Source organism: Ahaetulla prasina, chromosome 3 (assembly GCF_028640845.1).
Source record: "Ahaetulla prasina isolate Xishuangbanna chromosome 3, ASM2864084v1, whole genome shotgun sequence".
NCBI classification, from domain to species: domain Eukaryota; kingdom Metazoa; phylum Chordata; class Lepidosauria; order Squamata; family Colubridae; genus Ahaetulla; species Ahaetulla prasina.
This window is the reverse complement of record NC_080541.1, coordinates 183,964,356-183,985,798: the sequence shown is the minus strand read 5'-3', so window position 1 is coordinate 183,985,798 and position 21,443 is coordinate 183,964,356. Positions and strand designations below refer to the sequence as shown.

The following is a 21,443-nucleotide window of genomic DNA, read 5'->3' as shown; positions in this document are numbered from 1 at the left end:
AGTCAGGAGACGCCCCACGTACCTGCAGGACTACGTAGAGAAGTAGTATGCAAATATGGGCAAAGTGCCTTCTGGGAGGGAAGGAGTGTAATGTATTACTGTAAGTTTTGGAGGGAGTTTTAGGCGGGAAATATCTCGTCTCTGATTGGATGCAGCCTCAGGCTGAAGTGTATATAAGGAGAGGTTTTTCTCCAGAGTTTTGCTGGGTCACACTATATTAAAGAGCTGTTGTCACTAACCTGGTCTCCTGCCTCGTCAATACCCAAACATAACACTCTTCATGTAAAAATGTCTATGCTAGATTTCTACTAGAAGTGGTATTTTCTTCTCAGTACGAAGCTTTACATATTCCACATCCAGTCTGAACTGATATAATCTTCATTTTTAAATTCTTTTGCAACTCTTGGGACTGCTTAAAACCAATATTGTAATGTAGATTTCATTTGCTGGGTCCTAGTATTCCAGAATATTGTAAATCTAAGCTGAGGGAGATATTTTCATGGGCCACTTCATTTTTAGCAGAAAGATGCAAAGTAAAGATAATCCAGTTTATAACACTAGTCATTTTTCCTACCTGTGTCTATCACAGAATTTTAGTTGGAGGGGAATCTTAATCTAATTTTCTGTCAGTGCAGAAAATCCAGAACCTTGATTTCTTTATCAGATTAAACTGAGATGGAAGCCAAATTTATGGACACTAGCTTATTTAGAGAATCCAAGATAAATTGGATTGTCTTGCATCGCTTTGAGGACAATTTCCCCCATATTTAGCAAGTGATGTTAAACTGCGTATAAACAGCTTTCATATAAATTGAAGGGAAAGCAAACAGAACTTCAGGATGGCACCAAGCGCCCAGTAAAGGAACATCTGTATTACACAAATCACCAGAGAGATTTCTTTCTTGGCTGCTTCAGTTTTTTTGTTTTTATAAAAAGCAGAATAACAACAATAACAACAACAATAATAATACAAAGACTTGCAAATAGAAATAGAATGACTATGGCAAAAGGAAGCAAAGGTAGTACCAATAGTAATAGGCACCTTGGGTGCAATCTCAAAACAACTGGAGCAGCACTTGAACATCATCGGCATTGACAAATTCACCATCAGTCAATTGCAAAAAGCAGCTTTGCTTGGAACAGCTTCCGTCCTGTGACAAGACTTTCACCACCATCAAACATCCACATCTCCCTATCCCAGCTCTTTGGGAAGGACTCGAGAGGTGGATAAAAATTCCAAATCCAGTCTCAAAATCTGCCTGATTATGCAAAAACAACAACAACAATAAAAACAATCTACCTGCTGTTCTCTGCCAGGTTCAGGTGTCGCTTGATATCTAACAGCACCTCTTTCAGGAAATTAAGCCTCTTCTCTTCAAACTGCTGGCATTGCTCAAAGACCTGCTCCATGCTCTCCATGTACTGTGGAGTGCCCTTATTCACCTCCTCCACAACCTTCTCATATTTCTCCAGAGCCTGTTCAGGAAACAATAGGATATAGTTAAGTTTCCCTGACTAAGACCACTGCTCAATCCTATCCATGTAAGATTTTCTGGGTAAGTAGGCACGTATAATTTTGCTCTTTTAAATATAACATTGATCGACATTATTTATAGATTATCCATAGAAGTAATAAATAAAATAAGGCATAACCCCAAATAAGCTTCCATAAGGATTTCAATTGTGAGTTTATTCCATATCAGCACTGAAATCTCAGATGCAATTAATGTCAGCTGCAGCCACCTCTATTGGAAGCATGTTTTAATATTGTTCCTGGAACTTGTTATACAAATAAGAAACAAAGTTCCAATTTAATTCTGAATTTAGAAAATACAGTCACCATGTGTGAACTTGTGATAGTGTCACTGAATATACTTTGGATAGGTTTTCTGTTTCAGATTCAAAAATGAAGGAATAGCAGGGGATATGGAAAGTAATTATTGGACCTTACATAATACACAAAATTAAACAATTGCAACAATTTTAAAGTATGAATTGTACTTTCTGAAGTGATAAATATATCTTGTCTACCGACAGAAATGTATAAATTTGATATGTATGCTTACATCTCCATCTATATCTAAACACGAAGATGATTCTTTTTCAGAATCATGTAGAGTTATATATTTATATATTTCTTCATGTGACAGTGATTGTGTACATAGAAGACTGGTGGTTGTTCATATAAAAGGATGTGCATTAACTTTCAGAGTTATTTCGGTGGAGGTCCTTCCTACCTTCTGTACATCTTGCTTGCATTTTTCCACTTTATCTTGAAGCTTCTTCTGTTGGTCTGGAGTAATAGATTGCTCAGCTTTGCTATTAGCTTCCCGGGTCATAGCGAGTTTCTCCTCTTTGCATGCCAAGTGATATACTTTCTTGGCTGTTTCCAGCTGGTTTGAGAGACAAGAGAAAGAACCCAAACAAATTATTTCAGAGGGTCAGCATAAGTTATCAAATCCTTGCCACTCATGAATCTTCTGCATAGAGATTATAACCAATGTTATAGCATCCAACAGGCAACCCCTTCCCAATAGAAATTCTCAAATTTCCCTAATTAAATCTATGACCTGAGGTGATCTTCGCTGGAGATTATGGGAATTGCAGACCAAATCATCTGGAGGGTACCAAATAAATAAAATATTTTAAGGATAACTGTATTATGAGATGAGGAATCCTAACTTGCTATCACCATAAACTGCATAAAATACATGACCTAGTTTGCCTGCTTTAATTTATTGACATACTATATTTCAAAGTTTTCTTAGTAACTATGAAAGTTCTGGATTTAAAAATTTGTAGAAGTTGAGAAGTTAAAACATGTAGCTTATAACCATGAACTGAGCCATGCGGTTCATAGATAGTGATAAATATTACTTCTGTAGGGATATCACCTCAGCAAGAGACAGCAGCCAGTCACCGCTGGCTGATCTCAGAAGCTAATTAAGGTTGGCCTTAATTTATACTTGGATGGGAAAATCACTGGGACTTCCAGGGCTATAGTTTAGTTAAAAAAAAAAAAGAACACCCACTTTTTAAGTACTGAGCTCAACTTGAGAGAGCTTTTATCGTTTTTCCTCTGCATATAGAGCACGGGTATTACTTCATATAGTATCTAAGGGTGTAATCTAATGCACAGTTTTCATGGATGTGTTCCATGAGAACACATCCATGTGTTGTGCATCCTATGGTTGCACAACAAGCTGATGGGGTTCTATGAAAGCCTGGAGAGTGGGGAATAAGGTTCAACTGAATGCAGCCAATTTTCTATAAACTATAAACTGCATGGACTTCAATGACCAAGGATGAGAAACAATGAACTAGAACTTTGCCTCTTGGCCAGAAATTCCAGGAATTCCTGTTTCTATTGATCACGGCCCAACGCTTATGTTTCCTTTCCATGTGGCATCTGGTGTTATCATATTATCCTGCCTTGATTATCTTAAGAATCAACAGACATGTTTTGGTCCTGTGCTAATTTGCCTCCTGCCCAAATGTATATGTTTCTGCAAACAAATTGGCATTGTAGCTCCCAAAATCCCAATCAGTCTGGCAACGGGAAGTTTTCATTTCAATATAACTGGAAATTATCAGGTTGGGAAAGTTGTTGTCTATGAAAGAAAGGCCATATCAACAGCTGTCCAGGGAAACTGATGGATTTCTTTCCTCTGTAAAGTAAACTGGGGTTAAGAGGCTCTTTGTTATCTTCTCTCCTCCACTCCTTCCTACCTCCTTCATCTTCTTGGCCCAGGGTTTCTGTGCTTTCCGAAAACCGTCTTCTGCTTCCTTGGCCTCCTTGAAGCCTCCCATGATCTGTTTGTGGAAAGCATCCTTCTGCCAGTTCTTCACCTTTTCAAAATCATCATTCAGTAGGCTATTCTTAACTTCTTGGTGTAGCTCGCTGACTTTGTCTGCCTCTGTCATTATAGCCATCCATGCCTTTTCCAAACTGCCATACTGGGGACCTATGCAAAAATATCACCAGTAAAGGTGGGATAATGGCTCAGCATTCTGAAATAACACCCCATTTTTTCTGTACAGACTGAATGCTCCTATAATGTACTCGAAAGTCAAGAGACGGTTCTATTTTATTAACAAATGAATTGTTGAGAGACCTGAGAAGCCCGCAGTGATGAAGCCTCAGGGAGACTCTCAGAGCCTCTCAAGTCACCCTAGCTGCAGGCTTTGTGATTATTGTTTGTGATTGTAAAAGATCCAGGCACTTTACATGACTCCTATCTACTCATACTGATATTTAAATCAGTAATCATGGGAGCCACTCTAAAAGCCACGAAGTGGAAGATCAAATCTTCAGGGAGTTTATTTTTTTTAATGAACAACATCATGGCTGCTTTGAAAACTGAAGCAGTGGTAATGGCAGATGGTTAAATACTTGCTCGTCCCAAGACTTAGTTCCTCGGTCCTCAAAGCAATTGCAAGAGCCTGTTGTTTATGAAGCTAAACATTGGCAACCTGCTGCCCTCCAGATGTTTTGGATTATAAATACATAGCCCCTTGCCATCGATCATGCTGTCAGATCTGATCGGTGTTCAAGGTGCAAAAGCTTGGAAGACACCAGTTTGCTCATACTAATATTCAACTACCTGAACAAAATAAATGCCTATAACCCTGCTCCCTTTCGTTATGCCCCCATCATGTAGAACAGGACACCACACTGGTATTGGATATGTACTGCAATATATTTACAAGAAGATTATAATTATATATACAATTTAGTGCAAGGAAGTTCTGCTGAACTGGATTAGCTTCTTAATAAGCGTGCATTTCATTGAACTGCAATATTTATGGAACTTGTGAACTTTTAGTGGTGCTCTGGCTTATTCTGATTGAATGGCTTAATAAATTCATTACATACTATTCTTAAATTTAAATGGTTTTTACTGCAGTAATCCTGGAAATACTTTTATCTGGAAGTAATACCTGTCAAAATTAAGAAGTAATTGTCTAGAAGGGCCCACAAAACTGCCCTTAAAGAAACTTGGAAACGTCAAATATAAGGATGACAGCAGTTTATGAACAGCCACGTTTTTCTTTTAAAGTAAATGAAAATAACTGAAGAAAAAACTCCTTGGGGTCTCCCTCCCCTATATTGTCCAGATTAAACCAAAAGAAAAAAAAACTGATATAGTTGTGCAGATTGCAATTCCCTCCCCCTTTTGCCTTTGCAAAAGCTCCCTCCCAGCCTCCTCTTCTATGCTATTACAAGGAAAGACTTAGAAATACCTTTTTCTATCAGTTGCCTCCACCTCTTGGCCCAATCAACCAGCTGCTGAGCATACGCCTTCTCAATCTTGGCCCGTTCATGGACACAGTTCATCAGATCGTTGCAAAGCCGATATCCATCATCAATCCGCTTCACTGTCCGCTTATAATTCCCCACCTGCCAGACACATGAATAGTTGCATGGAATAAATGACTGGCTGTAGTTCCAGGAATCATCCTGGAGGCCAGGTTGGTTCAGGACATCAGGGAAGGGGGAAACGCACCCTGCAGGAAGCATATGCACCAGAGGGTGGGGAACAGGAAAGGTGGGGGAGAAGAGGGGGCATGTGATTTCAAAAGTGGAAAAACTCTTGAAAATGTGATTGCCATGGATATACTTCTGCCTCTTTACAGAAAATTCCGAGTTTGACTCTTCCTTTCAAACAACAGATACTTGATAGATTACAGTAAATTTGCTGCATTTGCACAAATATTGGGAAGGAATCAGTAGGCTTATTAAGGAAGAGTCTCAGAATCTGTCAGCTGATGTAGCTCTGGGACAGTCTGAAATTACTGTAATGTTTTAGAGCTCTGCATAGTGCGGTGCTAAAATTTAACCATTCCTTTTTCAGCGTGAAAGGTATATTTTGGGGATAAAGAGTACATTTCCTGATTCCTCTCCTGCAAAATGGGGGGGGGGATTGTATGAGCTCACGATTGTCTAATCTGTCACTGTGCCATTCTCATCTAATTAACCTGAACTTTTTGCTCTTTCATCACAATGATTCCACTTTATCAGAAATCATTCCGTTGTTCTATTTTAAACCAGCCAAATAGATTTGGCTACCTAGCAAATTAGGATGACTAAGAATGAGAGCAAAACCAATGCACTTATTTTTTAGCAAGTACAATATAACTTTTACTAAGACTAAATTTACAACATCCCTCTCTCCCTAAAATGTGAATATGGTCTCCTTTTTGACCAGCAAAATTATTTATCACTAATTTATTATAATTATTTAAGAACAGTTTTCCCCCGAACACCATTACTCTGCTAAACAAATAATTCCCTTAACACTGTCAAACTAGTTATTAAGTCTGCATTACTATTAATCTTCTCACCCATCCTCCTATCACCCATCTTCTCCCATTTATGACTGTATGACTGTAACCTTGTTGCTGGTATCCTTAAGATTTATATTGACTGTTTCCCTATGACTATCATTAAGTATTGTACCTTATGATTCTTGACGAATGTATCTTTTCTTTTATGTACTCCGAGAGCGTATGCACCAAGACAAATTCCTCGTGTGTCCAATCACACTTGGCCAATAAAGAATTCTATTCTATTCTATTCTATTCTATTCTATTCTATTCTATTCTATTCTATTCTATTCTATTCTATTCTATTCTATTCTATTCTATTCTATTCTACATTTTATCTTTTAAGATAGAAATCCTACCAAAGTATTTCATTAATTAATGGTCATAAGTAAAAATTGTTATTGTTGTCACAATACAATTTCTAAAATCCTTCTCAATAATGTTTGTCATTTTGACATATATTTTAGTCGCCTGACTATGTAGTTTTGGAACATCTGTTTTAAAAAGAAACAATGTATGGAGGGGTGGAATTCAGCCAATTCGGACTGGTTCAGGCAAATCGGATGCTAATTTTACATCTGGTTCGCCAAACCGGTAGTTGCAAGGACTGGCTGGCCCCACCCACCCCATCCCACCCCTCTCAGAAGTCTCCACGCCGCCAGCTTTGGATGCAAGATAAGTGCAGGGCCTTTTCTGCGAGGGCCAAAAACAGGCTTCCTGGAGATCCGGAAATGAGCCCGTTTCCGGCCTCTGGAGGGCCTCCGGAGCCTGGGGGAGGCCGTTTTCAAGCCTCTGGAGCCTGGGGAGGGTGAAAATGCCTCCCTGCTGTGGTGCAGGAGGCCGAGTAGGCCATACTCTAATGGCCACGCCCACCCAGCAACTGGGCAGAGAACCAGTTGCTAAATTTTTTCAATTCTACCCTGAGTGTATGCCAACACTTGGACAGTGATGGTGCAAGCCAACTTTCATTTGAGAAATACTCTGCTAAAGCACTTTAAACCCAGCAGGGCAGAGAAATGTTTGTGGCCCATCCTTTCTTTCTGAACCATTTTAAAGTATCTGTTTATGAGATCTCTTTCTCACTGCAAAGAAGAGGAATTTATTAATTCCAGCTTCATGAACATCATATCTAAGGGGGGGGGACTATTCAGGAGGTCAAAAAGGCCTCCTGAAAAATCTGATAGAACACAGCTTTTTTCTTTGCATCTCCTCTAGTTCTGATATCCTTAAGGACTTCTCTAGAAAGCTTCTGAAGGAAATAGGAAAGGATTTTAGATTTTTTTTTTGTGTGTGTGTAGATTACACCTCTCTGATATCAGGGGAAGAAATATGAAAAATCTCACAGAACCTTGGAACCTTCTCATGGAAGCTTTCTAAACATTTTTACTTTTTGAAGTGACTCTATTCCCTAGTTCCTTCGGAATTCAGCATCCTCTGGAAGAAAAGCTGTTTTACATTTGGCTGGCTCTTATTAAGTTAAGCCACTCCATAGTCAGCCAATCATGAACATTTCTGTCATGCCATGGGGAAGTCCTTACCTCCCAGAAGCTGTCAGTTACTTCTTCAACAGATGCCACAGACTCATCACAGGAAGTTGACATTGTTTGCGGCCCTGGTTATTTATCGCCAAGGGGTCAGCCACTCTGCCAACAGGACCAGACCTCATGCGCTGCAAGGAAACAATACAAATATGTAGGGGAAACAATCACCTGAACATTACCTGGAAACAAGGAGAGGCCTTCGGGGAGACAAAATGCATGGTTTTCTGTTATCTTCCCATTTATGTGAACCTTCCACCTTTTGTCTTATGGTAAACAGCACCATGACCTGAAATATTTTTTTTTATTATTTATCTATTACACCCTCTTTTCAAACATTCTCTCTCAGCAGTAGACAAATATAGGGACATAAGGTCTTTCTGCATTTCTATAGTTTCCAGGCCTAATTAATTAAATGCCACCATGTCAGATTGTAAAGCTTAAAATTAAAACCCGAAGAACTTGTTTTGTTTTTCTGAAAACATCTGCTAAATAAGAAACACTTCATAGAGCGAATGTAGAAATATTTCAGAAGTTACAAAAAATAATTGTACATGACAGAAATATACACAGTGTAAGCAAGGTTCCCAAACAGAACTGCTGTGCACTTTTGTTTCAATACTCCATAAATATTTGGTGATATCTTCAGTAGCAGGTCACATGACACAAACAAGAAAATTGCTGGGAAAACTTACTAGAATTGGCCTCTTACCAGGCTTTTGAGCTATTTCACTTTAATTGCAAATTATTCTTCAGGGAAATCATTTCCTTAAGGTTAAAATTCCTACAGAATGTTCTGAAATTTCTTAAATCCAAAATGATAAAATCAAATTGTAATTAGAGTTTGCTAATTGGAGAAGATGAAAATATTTCTTAAAGTTCAAGTCAAATAGGAATGCTGAATTTGGGATGCAAACAAATCATTTCACATTTTCAGCACAGTATGAAGAATTTTAAACTCAACTGAATGCAACAGATTTGATTAAGCTGGTATTGAAAGATTTTGCCTGCAGTTGTGTGTGTGTACCTGAATTCTCCCATTGCATTAATTCATAATTTGTTTTACCATGGCTTGATAAATAAGGTAATGAGCTTTTTTTTTGCAGCCACAGACTAAGATGATATCTCAGTGATTGGAATGACATGTCCAAAATGTTTGGTTGTATTTTGGGAGTTTAGGGAGAATTTAGGTGGATTTATTTTGCTTCTAAAAAGAATAGACCCAACTTGGGTAATTTCTTTGTTTTTTCATTTATTTTGTTGGATTGATATTGTTACTTTCAGTCTCTTAAGGCAAACTATCAGTGTCAAATTTTTTGAAACTTTGATCCTGACTACTTTGGAGGAGCTCTGGATAATGAGAGCTCCAAGATCAGAATCAGAATAGACCCTGGAGGTCTTCTAGTCCAGCCCCCTTCTCAAGCAGGAGATCTTATACTATTTCAGAAAGTGACTGTCCAGTCTCTTCTTAAAAACCTCCAGTGATGAAGCACCCACAACTTCTGAAGGCAAGCTGTTCCACTGGTTAATTTCCCTCACTGTTAGGAAATTTCTCTTCAATTCCAGGTTGCTTCTCTTCTTGATTAGTTTCCAAAGGTATGTTTGACTCTGGAGATGCAAATCCTCATAAATATGAAGCCCATCCTCATAAATATGATCTGCATCACATAATGCCTAAGTTGCTAAATATGCTAAATACAACCTCAGCCAATGACGGTGTGCAGCAGAATATATTTCAGTTGGCTAACCTAGATTATTGAACCACACCCTGCATGGAGGAAAAAGAGAAAATTTCTTTTCTTCCAGGAAGCATCAGTGTTTTAGCACCTTCTCCAAGATAAAAATCACACATAGCAGAGAAGCAAAGAAACAGAGCAAATTTATTTTTTACATTGTTTGTTTTTAACCTTGAATTTACATGAGTAAAGGCCAACATATGTTCTGTTAAACCCTTGTTATTCAGGTGAGATCAGAGATTCTGTAAAAACAAGCTTTTTTGAAGTAGCTGTCATGTAATACTGTCACTTCCAAATCATCCTCACTTGGATAATAATCATAGCAGAAGCCAGCCTTCCCTTAACATCATCCCTATCCAGCATATTTAACAGATGTTTTAGCTGAGGGTTGCAACTGAATGACGAAACTTGAGAATTTTATGGTTGTAGATGATAGGAAAATGAAGAGAACCAGATAGGGAAAAGCAACATTACTATCTCTCTTTTAGATAACCAAATCCTGCCCTCTTTTCTGCTGTGCCTGAACTATCTGCCTTTTTCTCTGCAGTCCCAGAATACTTGCCCAATCTCTATCTGCAGCAAATTAAACTCAGGCAGCAAATCAATTTGGAATTTAAAAAATGCTCTCAATAATAATAAAGAGAGACAATGGTAGATTTAACCCTCTTCGTCCTCCCATCTTTAAAAAACAATATGCATTTCTTTTCACCATGCTTTAATCCTTTAAAACCCGTTCTGATTTATATGTGGGTGTTCAGATATGGAAAATTATGCTAACCATTCATCTACAATCCAGCCCTGTTTTTGTATAAACAGCTTTCCCAGATGATGCTGAGCTGGGCAAACATTGTGCTTGATCAATATTTATTTAGATCAACACATATATTTCCTGTCATCCTCAAAGAAAGGTGGACTTAACCTGACTTTAGGCTCTGCATCTCAATATGTTGGATTACAAGTGCCCTAAGTTTGACATTTTTCTACCAGTAGTAATTGCAACTTGATCTTATGGGAAGACTATGCTCCCATCCATGCATAGGATAAGGCAATGAAAGGAAAGCTGATTAAGAGAAAGCACAGACCCTTCTATTAGGCAGAAGAACACTGGGGGAAGTGTATTTGTTCTTCCTCTGAACACCAACTACTGTATTATACAGCAGGGGTGAAATGCTCCCAGTTCGGACTGGATTGACCGATTCGGTAGCAATGGTGGCGGGTGGTTTGGAGAACTGGTAGCAAAAATCCCTGCCCCCCCCCCATGCCCAGCTGAGCCACATGATCATCAAAGGTTTTTTTTTTACTTTTAAAAGCATTTTTTCTTTGGCCGAAAAAATGCTATTAAAAGTTAAAAAAAAGCCTCTGATGATTGCGCAGCTCAACTGGGATCATCAGAACACTTTAAAACAGGGGTCTCCGACCTTGGCTGTGGAATTCTGGGAACTGAAGTCCACCAGGCTTAAAGTTGCCAAGGTTGGAGACCCCTGCTTTAAAAACATTTTTTCTACAACCTCTTCGGTCGAAGAGGCTGTAAAAAATGCTTTTAAAAGGCTCCTCTGGCGATCCCAGCTGAGTTGCCTGATCATCAGAGGCTTTTAAAAGCATTTTTTTACAATCTCTTTGGCTGAAGAGGTTGTAGAAAAAATTCTTTTAAAAGTTAAAAAAAAAAGTTGGCCACGCTCACCCAGTCACATTACACCTCACCACCAAGCCATGCCCACAGAACTGGTAGTAACAAATTTTACATTTCGCCCCTGAAACACAGGATTTCTATTTGTATACAAATTCAAATCAGATGACTTCCATCATAACCACAATATTACGTGAGGAAATATAAAAAGAATCTCAATTTGCAATTGGAATGAACTGGATATAATAAATGCCACAGATGCCAGATCAGTACACTGTATCAATAGAAAAACCCTCACTGGGGAAAATATTTCATGTTAAGAAATGACATATGATCTATTGGTGGCAACATGGATTTTGCATGTATGAATCAATTCCATGCCCCATGCCTTTTCATTTCCTCACTGGTGAAAGATATTGTTTCAACATCATGTGAAATCTGATTCAGTTTTATATTGTTATATGATCCATGCTACAAAATGTTCTTGATCCCCAAACTAGCTGTTTGTCAGAATGCAAAATGACACAAGCACAAATCCTAGGAAGTGAACAAAAGTGGGATGAATTGCTTAATTGCAGCCCTTGGAAAGTGACACTGACACATCCAAATCCTAGAGCCTTGGAAATGTGCCTGTGGCACTGATTGCTATCTGCAGTGTTAGAAGACCCTTAAGGTTATTATGCAATTTAGCTTGGAGTTGACAAGAATCCATTTATACTGACCTAACAATTTCGAAATGAAGACTAGACAGAATATATCTTGGTCAGCCAAGAATGGTTGCTTTAAGAAAGAGGTTACTGATTAACCGACATACTTCTGCCCTTCTTGCTTTGGAACAGGATTTTCATGAGTTTAATCATGGGCAGAAGGGGGGTGATTTTTTCTTTGGCAGGCTCAACTGAGACAGGATTCTGTGCTGAAATGGTTACAAGAGCTTCTGACATCGTCACAAAAGCTCACTGCAGAGGAACTAATTGTACCTCCAGGGGATTTGCTGTTATCAGAAACCTACAGTCCAGGCCACCCCTGAAAATAGATGTCTGACTGCATTCCTCATATGTTGTCACAGCCATGTGCAGATACATAAATGGAATGAGAGAGAAACACCTGGCAGTACACATGTGCATACTCAGACTTAGCAATAGAAATTATAGGTAGCTACGGAGTGAAAGTGTGTAGCTCTCAGGAATATAAACGAAGTAAAGAAACATGCATGCCTAAAATATATCCCTAATCACGATGGCAAGGGTAGCAGCTCACTTACAGTATGATCCATGTCCACAATTATGCATTAACCGTGCAGAAAAATACACCCACTGGCTAATAAAACAGTGAAGGCTTGATAGTGATATTCCTGTGAAAAAGAGGTCAAGAAGCTGCTTGCATAATATACCACCCTTCCTGAATCTATGCACTTCTTTATTAGTACCACCAAAAGCAAAATCCAGATAGCGGCAATATTACCTTGCTACCTCTGTCTTGGCAACAGAGCAAAAGTAAATGGCCTGATTTTTAATGATAGGCTCACTGTTCTTGGCCTTTGAACATGTTCACAGTGGATAATAATAGATCATGGTCAAAAATATCTAGAGGGCATGAGGAATTCCTCATACTCTTCAACTAGAATGAATGAATTGATTTATTGCTAGTTCTTAAATGTTATTACCCATCTATTACAATTGTCATCTAACAGTGGAAGATGAGATTTAATTCAAGTATTATTCTCCCAAATGAGGAACACCTGCTATAGCCTGCCTCAATAAGGAAGTCTCAAAAGAGAAAAACTACTGTCACTTTTCATATAAATCCTATCCTCGGTAATTGTTCCTATCAATCTCTGATTGCCTAGGTAGGTATGAAATGGCAACAATATCAGAGCTGTGAACAGACACAGAAAAGCAATGAGACCACAATGTGTTTGTGTCTGTTTATGTCACCAAGTAAGCTAGCTCCTAATTACCGAGTAAACTAATTATCCAAACTAAGAAAGCCAGACATATTTACTAGAAGTACAGCACCAGATTATTCTTCCCATTGAAACAACAGAATGTAAAATGACATCTGCACTAGAATGATGATGATGAGCTACTATATTGAACAAAAGAATTCTATGGAAGTAAGAACACAGGAGAAACCAGAGCTGAAGGAGGAGTAAGAGAGCAATGGAAAGGTTGGAGATAAAGTAGATATAAAACAGAAGTAAAGATTCCTATTGGAACAATGTGATCAAACTAAAGACACCAAAGACTTTCTCCACTGTTTCGGTGATGGGCTATAGCAGTGGCTCTCTATCTTTTCTTCAGGATGGACCCCTTTAAATACCTTTTGTGGCCATGGTCCCCCAAGACTTGACTCAAGATTGAAATCATTTTTTCAAGACTTCATAGACCCCCTGTGATGACATCGTGGCGCCCCCAGGGATCTGTGGACCACAAGTTGAGAATTACCGGGCTATCGATTGGTACATAGCAGCTGGAGAGGGAATGGGTAGAATCTGCTGTAACCACATACAGCACAGCTAGTGGTCGTTAGGGGCCTGCAATTTCAGTGGATTATAATACAGATTGGATGAGATCATGCCCTTCATCTAGATAAGCCAAAAATTTGTGTTTCTCTTTTCCTTTCATCTGTAAAATATATTTGATTTACCGTATTTATTTGACCATTTTCATGTATTTACTCTCAAAATGGCAGGAAACCGCAACACCAACTTTTCAGGATTTTAATCAGAGGTTTTATTTTAGTAGTCCAAAAAAAAGAGAGAGAGAGAGAGAGAGTTGATACCATGTACAATCCAGTGCCTCAGATTATACACATTACAGGATGAATGCACCTGCAAATATGTAAAAGTATGCACGAGACAGAATAAATAAGCATTAGGATAAAAATAAAAGGAAACAATAATGTATTTTCACTCACTTGTCCTAACATGGATATATATAAAATCGAGACACAGTTTTCAAACGTAATTAATCTGAACCCAGAATAGGGCTGGCCATGAACTTATTAGAAATGTGGAGTGCCGTGAATCATGAAATCATGTTTTCTAATTTAATTCTGGTACATTAAAAATAGACACTATCACAGGTTGCCACGTTCTTTCCTTCAGTTCTTTAATTAGTGCTGTGCCTGAGCCAAACTAGAGAAAGAATCCCAAATTCCAACCAAGTTCCAGGGAGAATTAAGCACAATTGTATCTAATGGGGCCCATCCATTAATGGCAATGGTAATGGAGGGGGCACAGTGCCTGGCAGGTGTATTTGCTGATTAGCAACTATGTCCTCAACAGCACCAATCTTTTGATTCTAGTGGCCATTGTTTAAGTACACACAGAATGCAACTCAGAGACATCACAATCTGAAATGAAAATATCAGGGAGACCCAAGGGTTTGACATTAATTAGAGGAAATGTTTATTAGAGGCATTAGAGATGGCCCTTGCTGAGGAGCTGCATCAGCTGCATCAGCATCATCTTGACTATATTATTTTATTTCATTATTTTTTAGCTGCCCGATTTGTGTTTAAACTACATGGCAGTGTAGCATGTGTATTTTTTAAATATGCACAAATGATAAGAGCCTTTAGACATGGGTTGAGAAGACAAAGTCAGATTCAATGACCACCAATGCTTTACTGGGAATTGTAAATCATCTCATCAGCACTGAGCCATGGTGGTGCAGTGGTTTGAGTGCAGTACTGCAGGCTATTTCTGCCGACTGCCTGCAATTTGGCAGTCCAAATCTCACCAGGCTCAAGGTTGACTCAGCCTTCCATCCTTCTGATGTGGGTAAAATGAGGACCCAAATTGTTGAGGGCAATATGCTGACTGTATAAACACTTTAGAGAGGGCTGTAAAGTGATATATAAGTCTAAGTGCTAAGTGCTATTGGCTCAGGTAACCTCCAAAAGCTCGGTATCTTAGATGGTTGGGGCTTCTGTCCCTCTCTTTTTTTGTTGTTGTTGAATTGTCGCACTTCCTTCCCTCATACAACACACTAAAATAAAATGTGGCTAATTTGTGTTTGGTTCAGTCTATTGTATTGATTCATTTCATTTCATTTGTAAACCAAGATTTATAGTTTAGTGCATTTGCCGATCAAATCAATTATATTTTCTAAAAGAAATATAGTCAAACTACAATCTCACCTAATGTATGAATGCTATTTTGTTTAAATCTTCTGAAAGCATATAAAGTTTCTTTCCATTGTTCCCCCTCCCTTCCAATTATGAAACCAAGAATTATGTGTCTTGGGCATATGTACTTTCCTTATCTATTCTATTAGTAGCTCTCAGACCAAATATTCACTGTTCAAAATGTGGTTGCAGCAAATATAGCAATTCTGGACAAAACATTGGGGATAAAAAATAAAACTTACTTTCTACTCTGAGCTACCCCAGGTCTTGCAGTAACAAAAACAAATTCAAAACTCTAAACCGAATCCATGCTAAAGAAAAATAAAATAAACTTCTTAGCATTCCTTATCCCCATCCCTGTCCTTACTTTGCACTGAGTGTATCTAGTTAATGGAAAATCTCATCAGTTCTTCTGAAGGGGTATGTGTCAGACCCCAGGGTACGATAAAATCTTATCTATTGTCATGTCTAGTCATGTTTTCCTAAAGCTATGCTGTTCCTATTGTATCAGCTATTACAGAAGGTTTATAGAAGGTTCTTTCTGAAGGTGCTTCCCAGACTAAATATTTTGAATCAACTTATGCCAGTGGTGAAATCTAAACCGATTTACTACTGGTTCGCTGGCTGCGCATGCACGCAGTGAGGGCGCATGCACAGTGCGCACCACGGACTAAATGTAAGGTGCGCATGAGTACGCAGTGCGCACCAAAAGGAGGCATGGGGCAAGTAGAATAGCGCATGCGGGATGTGTGTGATCAGCTAGGCACAATAGGTTGTAAAAAATGCTTTTAAAAGTAAAAAAAAAGGGTCTGATGATCGCGTGGCTCAGCTGTGATCGTCAGAGCCTTTTTTTACCTTTTAAAAGCATTTTTTACAATCTATTCGGCCGAATAGGTTGTAAAAAAATGCTTTTAAAAGTTAAAAAAAAAAGGTCTGATGATCGCACGGCTCAGCTCTGATCACCAGAGCCTTTTTTATTTTTTAAAAGAAGCAGCAAGCAGGCAAGTGGGAGATTGGAGGAGCATGGGGGGGGGGCTACTGGTTCTCTGAACCACCCGCCGCCATCGCTACTGGATCGGCTGATCCGGTCCGAACCTGGAGCATTTCACCCCTGACTTATGCAGTTTGTGGTTAGGAAACTACAGAAACAAAGTCTGGGTTCTGTTCTGCCCATTCCCCACTTCCAATTACTATATAATTAGTTCCTCTTTCTGGCAAAATCATAGTTTGTTATTTGCCATTAAGTTTGAATATTTGTTTTATATTTTAATTTCAGTTTTCATATACTTGTTTCCTAAAGTCTCTTTTATCAATGGAGGTAAACAGAGAATGAGATGTTCTAATCAAAAGCTTAAAATGAAAAATTATTATTTCAGCTTTCTGACCAATATTGATTATAAAACTTGACAAAGAAATATAGGTTGCTGGTGCAGAAAAATTATTGTTTGTAACAGCTTTATCATACCTGATGCTATCCAAATATGTTGGAATCCCTAAACACTTAAAAATTCCATGTTGGAGAAGTGTCATTTATGTCAGTTTTTCTCAACTTTGGCAAGTTGAAGAAGCGTGGATTTCACGTCCCAGAATTTCCCAGTCAGCAACTGGCTGGGGAATTCTGGGAATTGAAGTTAACACATCTTCAATTTGCCAAGGTTGAGAAACACTGATTTATGCCATAAATGATGGTGGTCATCGAACTCTGCCTTTATCCTGGTTCAGATTCCAAATCATATGGTTTTTGTCCTATAGCTACAAATGAATAAGTTTTGCCTAGAATGTTAAAATTGTTAGAATTCTTGCTTGGCACCTGCTTTTCAAGATCAAGCTAATCCTGGAATTATTTTAAAAATCAGGAAATAGTATGTTTTTAAAAATGTAACACCTATTATATTTTTAAAATTATAAAACCGAATTCACATTCCTAGCTCTTATTTCTTTCTCTTTTTTCAATAAGGGAGACAGTATTATTAGCTACAATCTCTCTCTCTCTCTCTCTCTCTCTCTCTCTCTCTCTCTCACACACACACACACACAACACAAAACCTTTATTGCCAGTCACTGTGGAATTAGTGTTGTCATTCTTGCTGAATGTTAATATATATCTGATTATCAGTTTTGATTCACAAAATGTGTGAGAAAGATATGCATGTATACTCAAAGTGTGACTTAGTAGTTTAATTGCTGGTATAAATTAATATGCATTTGGCAACCACAGATAGCTTTTTTCCTTGTGTTAACACCTATAAAAATGCTGTAGCAAGGGTTAGGCTGACTTGGTTTACAGACACTGCAGCTTTAGTTCATGATGCAAAACACTTACATTTTCTTTTTTTTTTTTGCTTTTGCTGTAATTAAGCATGCATTAAAAAAAGTACTTTTTGCTGGACAGTAGCAAATGGAACTAATTTTACCTGGCAGGCAGACAAGGGAAGCCAGTTCTGGCGAAGATGTGCTGAAGCACTTTTCTAATCAATAAACATTTGCTGAAAGTGTCAACTGTTTGCAGAGAATAGGTGGCATTTTAGAAAGCCATGGAATACGTGCCTTTATCATCAGCAGGACATGAGAAAGTAAGAAAAGCTATGCTGCCAAAAAAACGACATTATTGCAGGACAGAAAGGAACAATAAGACCTTCCCAAAGAGGAAAAGTGGAGCTGTCCTCACCTAGCATCTCCAGCTAGCATGGTCATAGAACAACACTGATCTTGTTCAATACATTAGCATCTTATGTATCTTTTGTCTGTTTTTGATCAAAAACACATAGCAAAATAACGAAATCAACTGTTTGAACAAAAATATTTAAAGAGTAATAAATTTTATTACTATGCTCTCCTTATCTTGTAGAAATGGCTGCTAGAAAAGTAGTGTTATAGGAAGCAGAAAGAATTCTATTCCATGAATACTAATAATACCTATAAGTGAGAGTACTGTATCTTCAACACAAATTTTATTTCTTTTTCACTCACCCCCATGAGAATTTAAAGGAACATTGGACTTACCTGAACGTTTGTTCTATGTGCTCTGCATGAGAGTCCAAGCAATGAATATTAACTTCATCTGACTGGTTGGAATTTGTTTAGCCACACCTCCTCCTTCCTGTTGAGCTCCAGTTTGTTAACGAGGGTCTGGATCTGGAGAAGATGTAATCTGTAATGAAACACAATCGCTCCAGGACCCTGGACCCCAACGGAATTAGGGAGGGGTTGGACTCTCACGCAGCACATATAGAACAAATGCTCAGGTAAGTCCAACATTCCTTCTCCTGTGCACTACTTAGAAAGTCCAAGCAATGGGATATACCCAAGCTAAGTATCCTTAGGGTGGGAAGCAGAGGCATCCAGGGTCCCTTCGACTGGAAGAACCTGCTGCAGGACCCATCTCCCAAAAGTTGCCTTGGCTGAGGCAAACTTGTCCAGCTTGTAGTTCCTAATGAAGGGTGAGGGCGAAGTCCAGATGGCGGCCCTGCAAATGTCTAGTATAGAAGCTTGAGTGGCCCAAGCCACCGTCATAGCCACGTTTCATGTGGAGTAGGCCGTAATGCAACCAGGGTGTGGCCGGGTCTGAAAATCGTAGGCCAGGGAGATACAAGCCTTGAGTCACGACCAATGGTGGATGGAGTCACCTTTGTACTCATTGACCTGGGTTGAAATGAGATGAATAACGATTCCGTCTTCCTGAACAGTGCTGTCCTGGCAATGTATTTGCACAGGACTCTGTGGACATCGAAGGAGTGCCAGCGACGTTCCCTGGGATGCCTGAGGTTCGGAAAAAAATCAGGTAAGATGACCTCCTGGGCCCTGTGAAACCAGGTATTAATTTTTGGCATGAATGTCAGATCCAGGTGGAGAATAACTCTGTCTGGATAAAAGATACATAAATCCTTTCTGATGGAGAGAGCCGCCAGCTTGGATATTCTCCGAGCGGATGTTATAGCTATAAGAAAGGCGACCTTGAAGGTCATAAGCTTGAGACTGGCGGAACTTAAAGGTTCGAACGGAGGGAAGTAAGTGCCTGTAATACTAGTGACAGATCCCAGGAGAGGTATCTGTGTACTGGTGGAGGTCGTAGATTGGATGCCCCTTTCAGGAAGCTATGAATCCTCGAATGTTGAGAGAGGTTGCAGCTCCCTCGCAGGTCAAGATAGTTACTAAGGCAGCAACCTGTCTGTGGAGGATGTTCGTGGCTAATCCGGTATCTAAACCCTTCTGAAGGAAGTCCAGAACCTGAGGGACAGTTGCCAATCCTGGGGCTATCCCGCTACTGATGCACCAGTGACAAAGTGAAGTCCATGTGGCATTGTAAATTTGGGTTGTAGATGGACGTCAAGAAGCTAGGATGGTAGAAATTACTTTTCTAGAAAATCGGTCATTTTTCAGGATCTCCCTTTCAAGTGCCAGATGGCCAGTTGGAGCCACTGAGGCTCCAGATAGATAATGGCCCCCGGTTGAGGGAGATACTGTCTGGAGGGATCCTCCAGGGACATGAAATTGAGAGAATTACGAGGTCTGTGAACCAGTAAGAAGCTACAAGGAGGACCTCCACATTCTCCTCCAGGATCTTCTTGATGACCCTCAGTATTAAAGGGGTTGGAGGAAAGGCATATAATAGCCCTGAGGCCATGGGCAGTGGAGGGCGCTGGTCCCTTCAGCCCCTGGAATCTGGAATCTGGTGTAAAACCGAGGTAATTGTGCATTCGCTGGGCTGGCAAAAAGGTCTACCTGGGGTTGACTGAACTTGGCTGACAGTTGAAGGAAAAGATCTGAGTGAAGTTGCCATTCTGTCTGATTGATGGTTGTTCTGCTCAACTAGTCCGCCTGAGTGTTGGAAACCCCAGAGATGTGTTCTGCATCCAAGGAGAGTAGATGCTTCTCTGCCCATAGACCTATCACTGTTGCACCATTGCTTTGCGCATCAGTGCCCTGGAGCATGTGCCCCTCTGACGGTTCACATGCACCTTGGAGGTGACATTGTCCATCAACAACAGTATGTGGTGACCCGATAGTTGTGTTTGGAAATGGTGGAGCGCCACGTGTGCAGCTCTCAGTTCCAGCCAATTGAGGTCATTGAGGAACTTGGTTGAGGACCATCGACCCTGGGTCACTCGAGATTGTAGATGAGCACCCCAGCAGAAGAGGCTGGCATCTGTGGTCAGGACTAGTCAGGGGTGTTCTTTGAAGGAACATCCCTTCTCCATGGTTGCCGGTGTCTACCACTTCAAAGATCTGAGTATCTTTAGGGGAACCCTAATCCGTGCATTGGCATTGCTGAGACCGGCTTTTTGGCTAGGTAATAGAAGCCACTGAAGAGGCAGGGAATGCAATCTTGCCCAAGGCACAGTCGCCAGGCAGGATATCATTTTGCCTAACAATTGGGAAAGAAACAATTGCTAGCATTTTGCCTAGCAATGGTACCTTTCTGAGTGCCTTGACCTGAGCCACAGTGATACAAATGCTGGAGTGGTGTTCATGGGTGAGGAAGACCTAGCAGGTCTGAGTGTTGATTCTTGCTCCCCGAAGGACCAGGTTGGTGGAGGGAGTCATATGACTCTTCTCTAAATTCACGGAAAACCTGTGGTCTTGGAGAGTTTGGACCGTGACCTGGATATCCATTTTGCCTGCTGATGGGAGGCGACAGGACTAATAAATCATCGAGGTAGCATTTTATACGGATGGGTCTCGCCTGTAGATGAGCAGCCACCATATCCAGCAGTTTCGTGAATGTTCTGGGGGCAGAGGAGAGCCTGAAGGGCAGAGCCCTGTATTGGAAGTTCAAAACCTTTCCGCGTAGCAAAATCTGAGAAATCTCTTGTGAGATGGTCTGATGGAAGATAAGCTTCCCATAGATCTATTGATGTTAAGAGATCTCCCTGTCTGATGCAACCCAGAATAGTATGCAGGGATTGCATTTTGAAGCACCTATACCGTATATGCAAATTCAGTTTCTTCAGGTCTAGGATGACTCTGCTTCCACCCAATTTCTTTTGCACCAAAAAAAAACACGGATTGAATAGAAGCCAAAACCCTGATGTTGTAGAGGTACTGGTTCTATGGCCTGAATGGCCAGCAGATGATGGATTT

General features: G+C 39.7%; 1 protein-coding gene across 1 annotated transcript in view; it reads right to left on the bottom strand.

The window, feature by feature from the left end:
- Positions 1–21,443, bottom strand: part of PACSIN1 (protein kinase C and casein kinase substrate in neurons 1) — a 75,932-nt gene that overhangs the window by 21,464 nt on the left and 33,025 nt on the right. Inside the window, exons 2-6 of the mRNA XM_058177217.1 lie at positions 7,866–7,996; positions 5,245–5,401; positions 3,730–3,965; positions 2,238–2,393; positions 1,301–1,476 (exon numbers count right to left, since the gene is read on the bottom strand). Of these exons, the coding sequence (XP_058033200.1) occupies positions 1,301–1,476; positions 2,238–2,393; positions 3,730–3,965; positions 5,245–5,401; positions 7,866–7,928 (788 nt within the window). The 5' untranslated portion in view covers positions 7,929–7,996. The remainder of the gene's footprint in view (positions 1–1,300; positions 1,477–2,237; positions 2,394–3,729; positions 3,966–5,244; positions 5,402–7,865; positions 7,997–21,443) is intronic.